General features: G+C 34.5%; 1 protein-coding gene and 1 long non-coding RNA gene across 2 annotated transcripts; one reads left to right on the top strand and one right to left on the bottom strand.

Moving 5' to 3' along the window:
* The first annotated feature begins 4,337 nt into the window (after positions 1-4,337).
* Positions 4,338-5,484, top strand: LOC124543826. Its single transcript, XR_006967501.1, has 3 exons — positions 4,338-4,548; positions 4,689-4,822; positions 5,130-5,484. It is a non-coding gene; the product is annotated as an uncharacterized LOC124543826 (long non-coding RNA).
* A 2,842-nt stretch (positions 5,485-8,326) lies between these two features.
* On the bottom strand, positions 8,327-9,119 carry LOC124543867. The gene is made up of 2 exons (XM_047122188.1): positions 8,499-9,119; positions 8,327-8,422 (listed from the first exon to the last, which is right to left on the bottom strand). The coding sequence occupies exons 1-2, from the start codon at positions 9,117-9,119 to the stop codon at positions 8,327-8,329; spliced, it is 717 nt and encodes a 238-aa protein (XP_046978144.1).
* Positions 9,120-12,970: the final 3,851 nt, after the last annotated feature.

The raw sequence follows: 12,970 nt of genomic DNA, 5'->3' as shown, positions 1-12,970 counted from the left end.
CTATCTTTTTGGTAGGAAGTTTAAAATTATGACAGACCATCGGCCTTTGCAATGGGTAATGAACATGAAAGAGCCCAATTCGCGCTTAACACGTTGGAGACTACGCCTAAGTGAATATGATTACACAGTCATTTATAAACCAGGGAAAATTAATTCCAACGCCGACGCCCTATCACGAATAGAAATCCATAATGAAGAGTCTAGTTCTATTGTCGTTAACATCTCAGACAAATCTGATTCAGAAAGAACCAGAAGTATCGACTCAAGAACCGACAGTATTCATAGCGATGCAGAAAGCCCTATACTAGAAGTCCCTATTACTGATGATCCCCTTAACAAATTTAGCAGACAAATCGTATTTAACGTTGTTGGCGATATTAAAAGTAGACCTCACATAACTCACCCTTTTGAAACTTACACAAAAACTTGCATACAAATCTCCAAATCAAACCTAGAACAAGATGTAATAGATGCCATAAAAGAATACGTTACACCACGTATAAAAACAGGAATCTTAATTAATCCCCCGCTTGAAATGTACAAAATTATACCGGTTATACAAAAGTATTTCAAAAATTCCGCAATGAACCTAGTTCTTTCCAAATTAGAAGTTGAAAACGTTAAGGATTACCTAAAGCAACAAGAAATTATTAAGAACTATCATGAAGGCAAGACGAACCATAGAGGCATTAATGAATGTTGTTTAGCTCTGTCTAAACGTTATTTCTGGCCAAAAATGAAAAACCAAGTGACAAAATTCATTAATGAGTGTCTTATTTGCGGTCAGGCAAAATATGACCGAAATCCTGTAAGACCTAGATATGAAATTGTACCACCACCTACCAAGCCTATGGAAGTTGTACACTTGGATTTATTCAGCGTAGATAGTAACAAGTACCTAACAATTATCGATGCATTCTCGAAATATGCACAAGCATATTCTTTGAGAGATGCTACAGCCGTTAGTGTAGTTCAGGCTTTATTAAAGTTCTCTTCCCATCATGGTATGGCTCTTAAATACATTACGGATAATGGCCCTGAATTTACAAATCAACTATTTTCTGAATTCATTAAATTACACAAAATTGAACATCATAAAATATGCCCCAATACACCCAATGAAAATGGAATGATAGAACGCTTTCATAATACCCTACTCGAACACTTGCGTATCTTAAAATTAGAACACCGCAATGAATCCGTTACCAACCTTATGACGTACGCTGTAATGGCATATAATAGTTCAATCCATTCTTTCACGAAATGTCGCCCAATAGAAATAATTACTGGTCATTTAGATCCGCGAGATCCTTTAGACATGAATATAACAGAGCACCTATTGCAGGAATATATACTAGATCACCGTAAGCGAATGTTAAAGGTATACGAAATCATTAATGAAACCGCCCTTCAGCGTCGTACTGAAATAACCGAGAACATTAATAGAAATCGCGAGCCTGAGCAAACATATGCACCTGATCAACGAATCTATGTCAGAAATCCCCTAGCTAATAGACAGAAATTAGCTGCCCGCTATACGAACGATACGGTTGTAACAGATTTACCTATACATATTTATACAAAGAGAAAGAGAGGACCCGTACCCAAGTCGCGCCTGAAACGGGTACCTAATAGTGCTCGTTTGTTACAGGATACAGAAAACACTACTCGCGTTAATGCTGGCTCAGATCCTGAAGCTGGGACAAGCAGACGTGATAACACTTGAAAGCTTAAAAAATGGACCGGGTATTCTCCCCTTCAACCTAGGACCTACTAGAATAATTTCCCATTTCCATTCTTTTGTTCAAATTATAAATTTAAATAATGTGCGAAATAGGTTAGAATCCGTTCGAGAGAAGTTAAGCAACCTAGCACCTGACTTAAATAATAAAACTTCGTTACTTTACGCCCCGCATATCAAATTTCTTGCAACGAAATTAAATGACATGTCAGAGCAACTGTTAACCTTTCAAGGAAAACGTTCAAAAAGAGGCCTCGTTAACGGTCTTGGTTCCATAATCAAAAGTATCTCCGGAAATTTAGATTATACGGACGCACTAAAGTACGAAAATGCCATTGCTATTCTACAAAAGAACGAAAATAACTTAGCCATTGAAATAAATCATCAAATAAGTTTAAGCAAGCAGTGGGCATCTCAGAGTTCAAATGTTACAGATAGGATAGTAGAAAACCAGAGGAAAATAGAGAACATTATTAAAACCATCTTAGATAATGATGTTAGGAAAGAAGAAGATGCAATTAAGTATTTTCATTTAGCCCAGCTACTTACAATACTAGGTGATGACATAGACAATTTGTCACAAGAGTTGTCAAAACTACAGAATCTATTGGCATTCATAAGAGCTAAAAGCATCCATTATTCCGTTCTCGATTACGACACTTATATAGTTATGTTAAATAAACTAAAAGGTTTATACAATTCAAATGTAGTGCTAGATATTAATTTTAGGGAATATTTAGATCTATTAAGATTAGGATATTATTATAAAGATAATGATATAATCTTGGTAATTAAGTTTCCAATCATGAATCCCAATAACTACATCCTTTACAAATTGTCCTTAGCCCCTAATAGTAATGATAAAATTATAATCCCTACCTATCCATACGTAGCAATTCACGAGAAAGATCTACTGTATATAGAGACAGAATGTCCGAAGTACAGTCACGGTCATCTTTGCGAGGACAACTTAAACCGACACTATGGAGAGCAAACGAGCTGCATTCAACATCTTATACTCCAGCAACATATCCATGAAACCTGTCGGGTTACTCCAGTAATCTTATCTTCTCAAGCCATGGAACAATTGGATGATCGTCACTATGTTCTGAGCTTTCCCAACTTAACGAAAGTTCATTTAACCTGTTCTCAAGATCAATACAAAAACCTTCTCGGAAGCTATCTAGCTGAAATACCTAAAGGGTGTGCTCTACAAACGTCCATCTTCACCATCACTAACCACCATGATCAAGTAAAAGGACAAGTTTTGAAAATGTTGAATATAGAATATAGTAATGAAGATCCATACAAAGCGACAGCGAAGAACATCTTGAAATTGAACAGTATAGATTTGACTCACTTACATTCAACCAATACCAGGATTGCCTCTCAAGAACCAGTGACTTTGGAATTGTCGAACTTAGACACGCTCTATCACACGACTATACCTGTCTACCTACTCATCGGTGCATCAGTACTCACTATTAGCATCGTCCTCATTCGTCGCAAATGTATGCATTTAAGAAATACCAACCAGAAGGACAATGAGGCAACCAGAACACAAGAAGTCCAGGACAGCCCCAGAGATCCTATGTCTCTATCAGCACTATTTTCGACAAAAGTCTCCAAATAGCTGCTGATCCTGCGGAGGGAGTTGTTAAGAAATAATCGCAAGACCTCCCGAACATCGAGCGCTACCAAGAATTACCATACCGTGAGAAATAATCACACCATGCATTCCTTGAAGCTACCACCTGTTGCCAGCGTCGCTGCTTTGTTTCGCAAGACCTCCCGAACATCGAGCGCTACCAAGAATCACCATACCGTGGGGACCATTCAGTGATTTACCGATTTCGTATATAAATATGTAATTCAGACTACAGAACTTCACTTTTTGTTCTAACATCGAACAGACTGTCACGTATATTATAAATTAGAAATAATTAATTGTTAATTTAAATTATTTAAATAAACGTATAAGTTAAATTCGTTCGGTTTCATTCTGCATCCTCAACGGCAGCCCTACGTAATTCTCTGATAAATATTTTGCATACGCAATTATTTTTATTACTTTTTAGTGCATATTAGTTTGTTTTAAAATATTGTTTTGATTGAAGTCGGTTTTTCTTTTTGTTAAAATTTTAATTTATGTAAGTATCTAATTGTTGTAACGTGACTATTTATGAGCAATATAAATCAGACAATATTTACAAAATATTATAGGCAACATCACCATAATAAAACTTGACCACCTATATTATTTATCTATGTTGTATTTAGTGAAATTATATTGATTTGTATTGCAAATGAGTTTCAAATTAAAACTTATGGTATAGCCAGTTTACAATAAATGGTTTTGCAAACTTTATGTTGTAAGGACTTAATTATAGCGTAGTATAACCTCATGATTCCTGTGTCATTGAAAATATAGAAAAAAATATTGATAGTGTCGCTTTTAATGTTAGTATCAGTTATTTATTGTTACTGTTAGATCACCAGTGTCGCTGCGTGCAATGGTTTCTATGCTCATCACATTTGGAATATTTAAGTATTTCGATTGTGGCAGTATGAAGTTTGCCGGGTCAGCTAGTAAAAAATAAAAGTAAAAACATAACAGAAATCAAAACAAGTCTAGGATAGTATGATGCGCTCAGCCCTCAGGTACCTCGCGGCGGCAGTGGAGGTTGGACGTGTTGCACAATGGATTAAAATTTAAAACTAAATTATATTACGCTGAGATCACAAAGATATTCGATCACCTACGAATTATTTAAGGAGAAAGAAGAAAAAAGAATTAATAATAATAAGTAAGTAATATATACTAATTTCTGTTTTTCTTTTCTTTTTTTTAAATGTGTTTTAATATAATCTAAATCACAATAATATTACTTTTGATTCTTTGCATTTATTGGAGGTATAAATTAATATAGCGAACATATTATTACAGAAGGTCGCAAGCAGGTCGAGACGTGCCGTTTAACAAATATCATAACAATCAAATAGAGGTTGAAATCTATTCACTAAATAGTCTAACCAAGTCTGATCAATACTCCATCTTGCCAATGGGCCATGCACTGTAAGGTGAGTAGATTTGATTACATATAAAAAAAAAATGTTATAAGATTATATTGAATTATCATTTTATAGTTATCACATATACATATATAAAATCTCATCTATACAACTACATACACACACATACCTACATATTATACACACACACACACACGAACATGTATATAAATTCATACATATGTATACAATTAAATATAAATCATTATATTATATTTAAATTAACAAAGATAAATAAAATCAATTGCTATGTGTGCTTTTGTTTATCAAGAAGAAATTTTCTGTATTTGTTTCTAAAATTATGAATTATATTTAGGTTCCTCAATGGCGGTGGAAGGTTGTTCCAGCACTTGGTGGCGGCGTATCGAAAACTGCCACGGAAGGCGGCCGTTCTATGGAGAGGCATAAGAAGTAAATATGATTTCGATCTGGTTGCGTATGTGTTCGTATCGTGCGCCCAACGAAGCTTGTTATAAAGGTATGGTGGAAGTTTGAACTTGATTACCCCGAATAAGAGCGTCATAAAATGCAGTTGCCTACGGTATTCCATTCTCATAATTCCTGCGTTATTTAAATATTGTGTGACATGCGTACGTGGAGGTATATCGAAGCAATATCTTGCACAAGCATTTTGCACCTTTTGAATTAAATTTTTTGTACGTTGCAATAGTCTTGGGCCTACCACTACATCGACGTAATTTAATTTGGATAATACTAATGATTCACATAGGCGGATTCTTACATTTACCTTTAAAAACTTTCTTATTTGGTATAAAACTTTTAGACGATAAAAGCAGCTTTTAACTGTATTATGAATATGTTTTTCAAATCTAAGGCATTCGTCCATAAGTACGCCAAGATTACGTGCTTCTGTAACTCTTTCAATTGGTTCATCTTGAATTTTAACCATAGGTATTTCCCTTGATATCAGTTGTATTTGATTCGCCGTGCCCAGTATTACAAATTTAGACTTTTGTGGATTTAGCGCTAAACAATTTGCTTCTGACCAACCTGCTATGTTTCTTAAATCTTCATTTAGCTTAAGCACAGCATTATGAGTTTCATTAGGTGGAAAAGATATATATATTTGTATGTCGTCAGCGTACATATGGTAACGGCAGTTTTTTATGATCTTTGTTACGTCTGCGCAATATATAATAAATAGTAGAGGACCAAGTATCGATCCTTGGGGTACACCTCTAAGAACTTGCCTACATTGCGATGATTTTATGGTGCCATCTTCATGTTTAAATTCTACGGTTTGCGTTCTACTACCCAGATAACTGGTGAACCATTGTATAGTTTCTGCGCTAAGTCCGTAGTAGTGTAGTTTAGCTAGTAAAAGAGAGACGTTAATCGTATCAAATGCCCTAGAGTAATCCAACAAAACTAGTATAGTGCCATTACCTTTATCTTGCGCGTTTAATATTTCGTCAACCACATCAATCAGTGCAGTTGCAGTACCGCGACGTTTACGGAATCCTGACTGTCTCATGGGTAATATATTATTGGTCTCAAGAAAATCAGATAGCTGATTATATACTATTTTTTCCAATACTTTGGATAAACATGGCAGGATACTTATTGGCCGTAGATCCTTATTTTCTGAGGGATTATTATTTTTAGGGATAGGCTTAATTATCGCTTTCTGCCATATTATAGGAAATATGCTCTGGGTAATAGACATATTAATTATCGTAGTAATCATTTCTTGAATATGAGGCATAATGAGCAACAACATTTTTAGAGATATTCCATCGGCCCCAACAGCATTTGATTTAATACTACTTATTACTTTATTGACAACTGTACAATCGACAGTTTTGATGTAGAATGTAGCATCACCATAAAGTTGACTGTTAAAGTATGCTATATCAGTTTGAGAAGCCTGAGGCCTGCCTGGTAGTTGGAGAAAGTGATCATTAATACCATCTGGATCATCAAAATGGGCGGGCAAAAGTTTGTCTTTCTTATTATTAATGTTGACATGGCGTTTAATATGTGACCATAAGTATCGCGAATTTTTGTAATTATTATTAATAAATAAAGTAAAATAAACAGTTTTTTCTGTATTTATGGCCGATTCTACTGATTTTTTAAGTTGCTTATAATAGTTAACATGAGCTTCTATCTTCGTACTACGGCATCTAATTTGTGCTTCATTTCTCCGTCTCATCATTAATTTGATGTTATAAGTAACCCATGGATATTGTAATTCTTTGATATATCGCAACTTTATAGGGCTTAATGTGTCAAATACCCACAGGATACTGTCATTAAAAGCTGCAACTGTTTTATTAATGTCTTGATCTGAAATTATGAGTTCCCAGTTAATAAGCGCGGTTAAATAATATTTTAATTGGTCTAAATCTATGTCGTCTAATCGTCTACTATATATTTTTTCCGTTACGGGCTTATCTTTTTCAATATTAAGCTCACACGATAAAAATGCATGATCACTTAAATTGCTTACATAGTCAACCCACACTCGTTCGACGTTGGTATCTGAGCAGATGAGATCGAGGAGGGTTTCGCTGTGACTTGTGAAATGTGTGGGAACGGTAACATATTGCGTCATATTTGTGTATGTGAGAAAGTCTGTAAACATAGTTGTATTTACATTACCTGTATCTAGGAAATTGATATTAAAATCGCCCACCAATAGTATGTGATCATGATATGGCAAAGCGCCATATGTGTCAGTAATGGCATCAATAAAAATTTGCGTACTTAACCAAGGCGGTCTATATGCTGTACCAATGACTAAAACTTTACCCCTAATATTAACACTTAACCACATTTGCTCAATAGTTATGGTCTCTGGGTGTTTAAGGGTCCGAACAGAAATACCCTGTTTTATATAAAAACCGACTCCACCGCCACGGGAACGTATTTCCGCAGGTCGAGAAATGTGACGCAATGAGTATCCTGGAATTCTTGGGGCTCGGGCGTCCTCCCCCTCACGTAGCCAAGTCTCATTTAGTGCCATGATATCGACGTTGTGGCGATCCATTGCATATAAAAACTCATCATGACCAGTACCAAGTGAGCCAGGATTCAGAAAGCCAATTCGTAATTTTTTTGACTTATTCATTTTACGCATGTATATAATATATTAAAAAATCAAATATGTATATTATACTGGCTAATTGTGAACGATACATGAGTTCCAAAATATACGCTATACTCGTATGAAGTTTACTTTTACATATTACATTCGGCATCTCACAATAATTGTTACATATATTACTTTTAAAAGCAAATAATATAATTAAATATAATAATAATACATCGTTACAATTACTATTTAGAAGTATGATACTGCCACAAAGTGAAAACTTAATTATATAAAATATAATACACTTTAAATAAATATGAGAAATTAATTTAACCTGCTTGCGAATTAATTTTGTTTTTACATGTATGATATATTCTTTAAATTTATCTAATAAACTAATCTTATATGAGCTCAAAATCAAACGGTATTGTCTCCAAAAAACTTAATTGTGTCGCTCAACGTGCGTATACGACGAGTTTCGGAGTCTCCGCTGCGACGAGCGTAAATGCGTCCTCCTCGTGTCCAGATATATCGCCATCCATCGCGTCGACCTAATTCGCGTGTTTTATAAAATATATGACGATTCATCGGAGTGAGACGCTCGTTAACATAAAACCGCTTAGGCACCGACTCGACGATTCCCGATGAGTCACAGCCGCGGCGCACGCGCGCGGCTCGTAGCATTTCGTCGCGGACGGCGCGCCGAGCGAGACGCACGACAATTGGCCGCGGCCGAGTTTGGCTGCTGTGATCGGCTATTATACGGCGCGCGCCCCAACGCTCAGCGCTGAAGATGTCGCGTTCCTCCAGTGGCACCCCAATTTTTTTTGAAATTAAAACTACTATATTGGTTGGATTTTCGCCATTTTTCTCCTCTATACCCGAGATTTCAATATCATTTAGCAGGTTCTCTTGGTCACGGTCATTCAATTCGGATCGCAGTTGGGCAATTGTTTCGGTCGCATTTTTATCGACAATTTCCGAGTGTCGCTCCTGATTAATTTTTTCTAAATTATCTAAGCGTTTCTCGACGCTGTCCACCCGTTTATTAAATTCGGATATAGTCGTACTAAGCCGCGACAGCTCCCTGGTTACCGAAGAAAATTCCAATCGCAACAGCCTTATCTCATGAGCGAGGGACTTTTCAGAGTTATTTTCATCAGCATCTGTGAAATTGTCCTCTGCATTTTCTGTATCTGAGCTGGGAGAGGGATGGCTACTGGCGCTCGCAGGGGTAGTACGCTTCATTATATAGCATAGCATAGCGCATTTGCTACACTTCGCGCCATCTATTATTGCGAGGTATTTACCGCAATGATTGCACTTATTCGTCATAACTCTGCGTTAATATCAACAAGGCAATTATGAATATGGATGCTAGATGGCACTTATAATAATTAATAGTATTTTGTAAAATTATTTTAATTTAATTTAGTTTTATATCGCTATACTTAATTGTAATTGATTCTTAAGTGTCCAGGTTTATTACTATTTTATATGAACTTTTCTGGCTATTAAACACTTAACCTAGTATTATATTTAATTTAATTGTTAGTGGGTACAAGTTAACTTTCCACTGTACGCTAAATTATATTTTTGTATTTGCAGCACTTATCACTTTATTTTAGATATCACTAACACTGTAAATATGTAGTCACAATTTATATAACGTTTTAATAAAACTTTTAAAGATATTTACGTCGTTTTACTATTTTTACTGAACTTAATTGTACATAAACACTGTCAATGACGTTCCGATGACGGACGGACTCCGGACGGACTTAATAATTTCTTATAAAATAAATATAATTGTCCGTATAACCGTTATAGAAACAAAAACTACTCGACGGATTTTAAGGAAACTTGGTACAATTATTTTTCATACTCCTGAGCTGGTTATAGTATACTTTTCATCACGCTACAGTCAATAGGAGCAGAGTAGTGAAGGGAAATGTCAGAAAATGGGAGAAGTTACTCCAAACTTTAAGCTTCCGTCGCGTGTACATCCTTAATGGTTAAAGCTACATAGAAATTGTGTATTACGGAAATGTTCTCCTTAAAATTATGTAAAAAATATCACTTGACAGCCTTTGTCTATCTTTTACGGTTGACACGTGTCACTCCCAATAGCTTAGTAGTTCGAAGCTTTCTGATTATATTTGTCTATTCCTGCTTTAATAACACTCTCAATCATCCCAAATTAAAAAAGTTAACAGTATTAACTATTCCATAAAAAAGAAGCATAGAAATCGGTATAGAAACACCAAAGTTATACATGAAATACGCTAATAATAAAGCTATCGCACGTGAATACTAAATCTATACTACTATATAAATCTCTAGAGTCTGCCTGTACACTTATTTTTGTCGTAATTCGTCATAAGTATTCTTTTTATGATTGACTGACATAATTTTTACCATTTTTGACATTTTTGTCTGTCTGTATGTTCTGCTATAACTCGAGAACAGATGCACCGTGCATCTTTATAAAAATTGGTTGTATACCAATTTTTATAAAGATGCATGGAAAAACATGTGCTGGCGCAAATGAAAGGATATCTATATACAAAAGTGGATGTGGTTGTATGTGTGTCATCGATAAACTCAGAAACTATTCGATCGATCATTAAGATTAAATGAATAAAGATTGTGCTATCCCCATTGATGTAATTCGCCACCAGGTAGCGCTGCGATATAAATTTATCTACACCGTTCAACCGATTATAATGAAAATGAGTACGTACAAGTATTTTTTCACGGAGAAAGTGATTATTTCATCCGTATCACTAATAATAACCAACAGGTATCACAAGTATCACGATGCATTTGTATGCCGATCAACCGATAAGTATAAAATATGAAATAAAAAATGAAAATCATTGATCATCATTGAATCAAATAATTTATATAAATAGAACCCACCATGCCATTGAAGAAACAAAAGATCGGAACATCAACGATATGTGCGCAGCGTCATCCAAAAGAGCTACGGAAACAACACACTAACAAGAAATACATACGTTTGGAAAAAATAGAATCGGAATTTCTACTTTGAGAAATGCCAAAACAAAAATTACAATTCTTGCTTTGAAATGACATCATTTGGAGCAACAAATATTGTACAATACAATAATTTTGCGTCTCCGTTTAAAGTGTATCATATGATTGGTTCACTTCTTCCAGTATATAAAGAAAATCCCCAGTTTCTGGACATTTATTTAATGGAAAACGTAGAAAAAGATTGATCTTCGATGCACGTTCAGAATTACAACGAATCAAGAAAACATCGCTGAATTTAGGATTAAGCTTTATTTAAAGATATTTAGTTAAAGATTTTCGAACTGCTCTAGAAGGTGAAACAAAAAATGATTCAAAGTCATTATCAATGCATAGTATATATCAATCATAGAACACCATTGAATATAGAGCATGCAAGGCGTTTTAATGCTGCCGTAGCTCTTGAAGTAACAGCTGTAGTTGTCGGCACAGAAATTACGAAACGAGGTATTGTTATCATTAAGCGACACAAAAACAATCAAGGTGTCGCTGAAACACATCAATCGTTTGACAATTATTACGATTATCCAATTATCTTTATGCGAGATATCATCTGCGATGGATATCATCTCGGACTGCATCAAAATATCTCACACGACAGGCTCTGTGACATCGAAGAGTTAGTTGTATGGATTTTTTTGCGTATCGTATGAATAAATGATTAGAGATAATCAATCCAACCATATTCTAAAGTGTCGTCAACTGTTTTAACAATTCATTGTTGACATGTACGCTATGGTCGAGAACGAACGATTAACCTACATTCGATACAACCAATCAAAACTCTGAGCCAAAGAGTACATTTATTTACGAGATACAATATCGAATGATAAAGTAGCTGCTGATATTGGACAAAGATCTTCGTACAGTGGAAGTCCAAGACATATGCACGAATATGCTCAGGATGCATTGTCGTACGTTCGCAAGTATTGACAAGGTTGTAAATGTAATAACATCGATATTTGATAGAACCGATTAAAAGAGGACGTGTTGGTTTGATGCAAACTTTTACAGGCTACAGAAATTTAATTAAAAATTTCATCGTTAAGTTTATGGGTGTTATGGCCAATCTGCAGCCTATCGTGAACATCATTGAAGAAGATGAAATAGATGACGAATATTAAATATCTTCTGTTTAAAAAAAAATTGATTAAATCTCGCATGTTTCTTAATTTTTTTCTTTATTATTTGTACATTGTTGATGATCAATTGTAATTAATTACTGATGAAAATGAAAAATTAAAAATTTATTATTCTGCGACTAATGCCCAGCGAAGCGGGCGGGTATAGCTAGTATTAAATAATCATTTATAAAATGAACTCGTGTAACTATCGGCACAAGGGACATAAAGTCTTAGTAGAATGATCAATAATTATTACAGTGGTAATTTATGTATCTATGTAATGTATATCATGTGACAAAATGTCTGCCTATTAAATTATTAAAAAAAAAAATCAGCTTTTTGACATTAACTTTTGAAAGAGGTGGATTATATCAAAGATTTGGGTGTTGTTTTTGATAGTAAGATTAAATTCCACACTCATATCGACAAAATATCATCAAAGGCGTTTCAAATGCTGGGTTTTTTAATAAGAAATAGTAAAGATTTTAAGAAGTCACAGACCAAGATTTGCCTTTATTTTTCCTTAGTTCGACCTGGTCTAGAATATTGTACTCAGGTCTGGTCTCCACACTATGAAGTCCACATCAAACGTATCGAAAGGGTTCACATTGCCGTTTACATTCTGTATTACAGTTGTTTGTTTGTTATGTTTGCTATAAAATTTTTGTTGTCTAAAAAAAAAAAAAAAGTTTCGTTTTTTAATTGTTTAGTAATAAGTTGGTAATTTGTTATTGTCTTTTGTAATTTACATTTTATATTGTATCATTATTGGTAGTATTTTTTGTTTGTATAATAGAAGTAGAAAAAAAAAAGTTGTATTAGGTTAATAGAAAATATTGTCCTTTTCCATGCCGTGATAACTTTTAATTGAAACAACACTTAGCTAAAAATGTAATTACCTTTATTTTAAAACTTATA

This window comes from Vanessa cardui, chromosome 3, assembly GCF_905220365.1.
Source record: "Vanessa cardui chromosome 3, ilVanCard2.1, whole genome shotgun sequence".
In the NCBI taxonomy this organism is placed as follows: domain Eukaryota; kingdom Metazoa; phylum Arthropoda; class Insecta; order Lepidoptera; family Nymphalidae; genus Vanessa; species Vanessa cardui.
The sequence above is the reverse complement of the archived record's forward strand: the minus strand, read 5'-3'. Positions and strand labels throughout refer to the sequence as shown.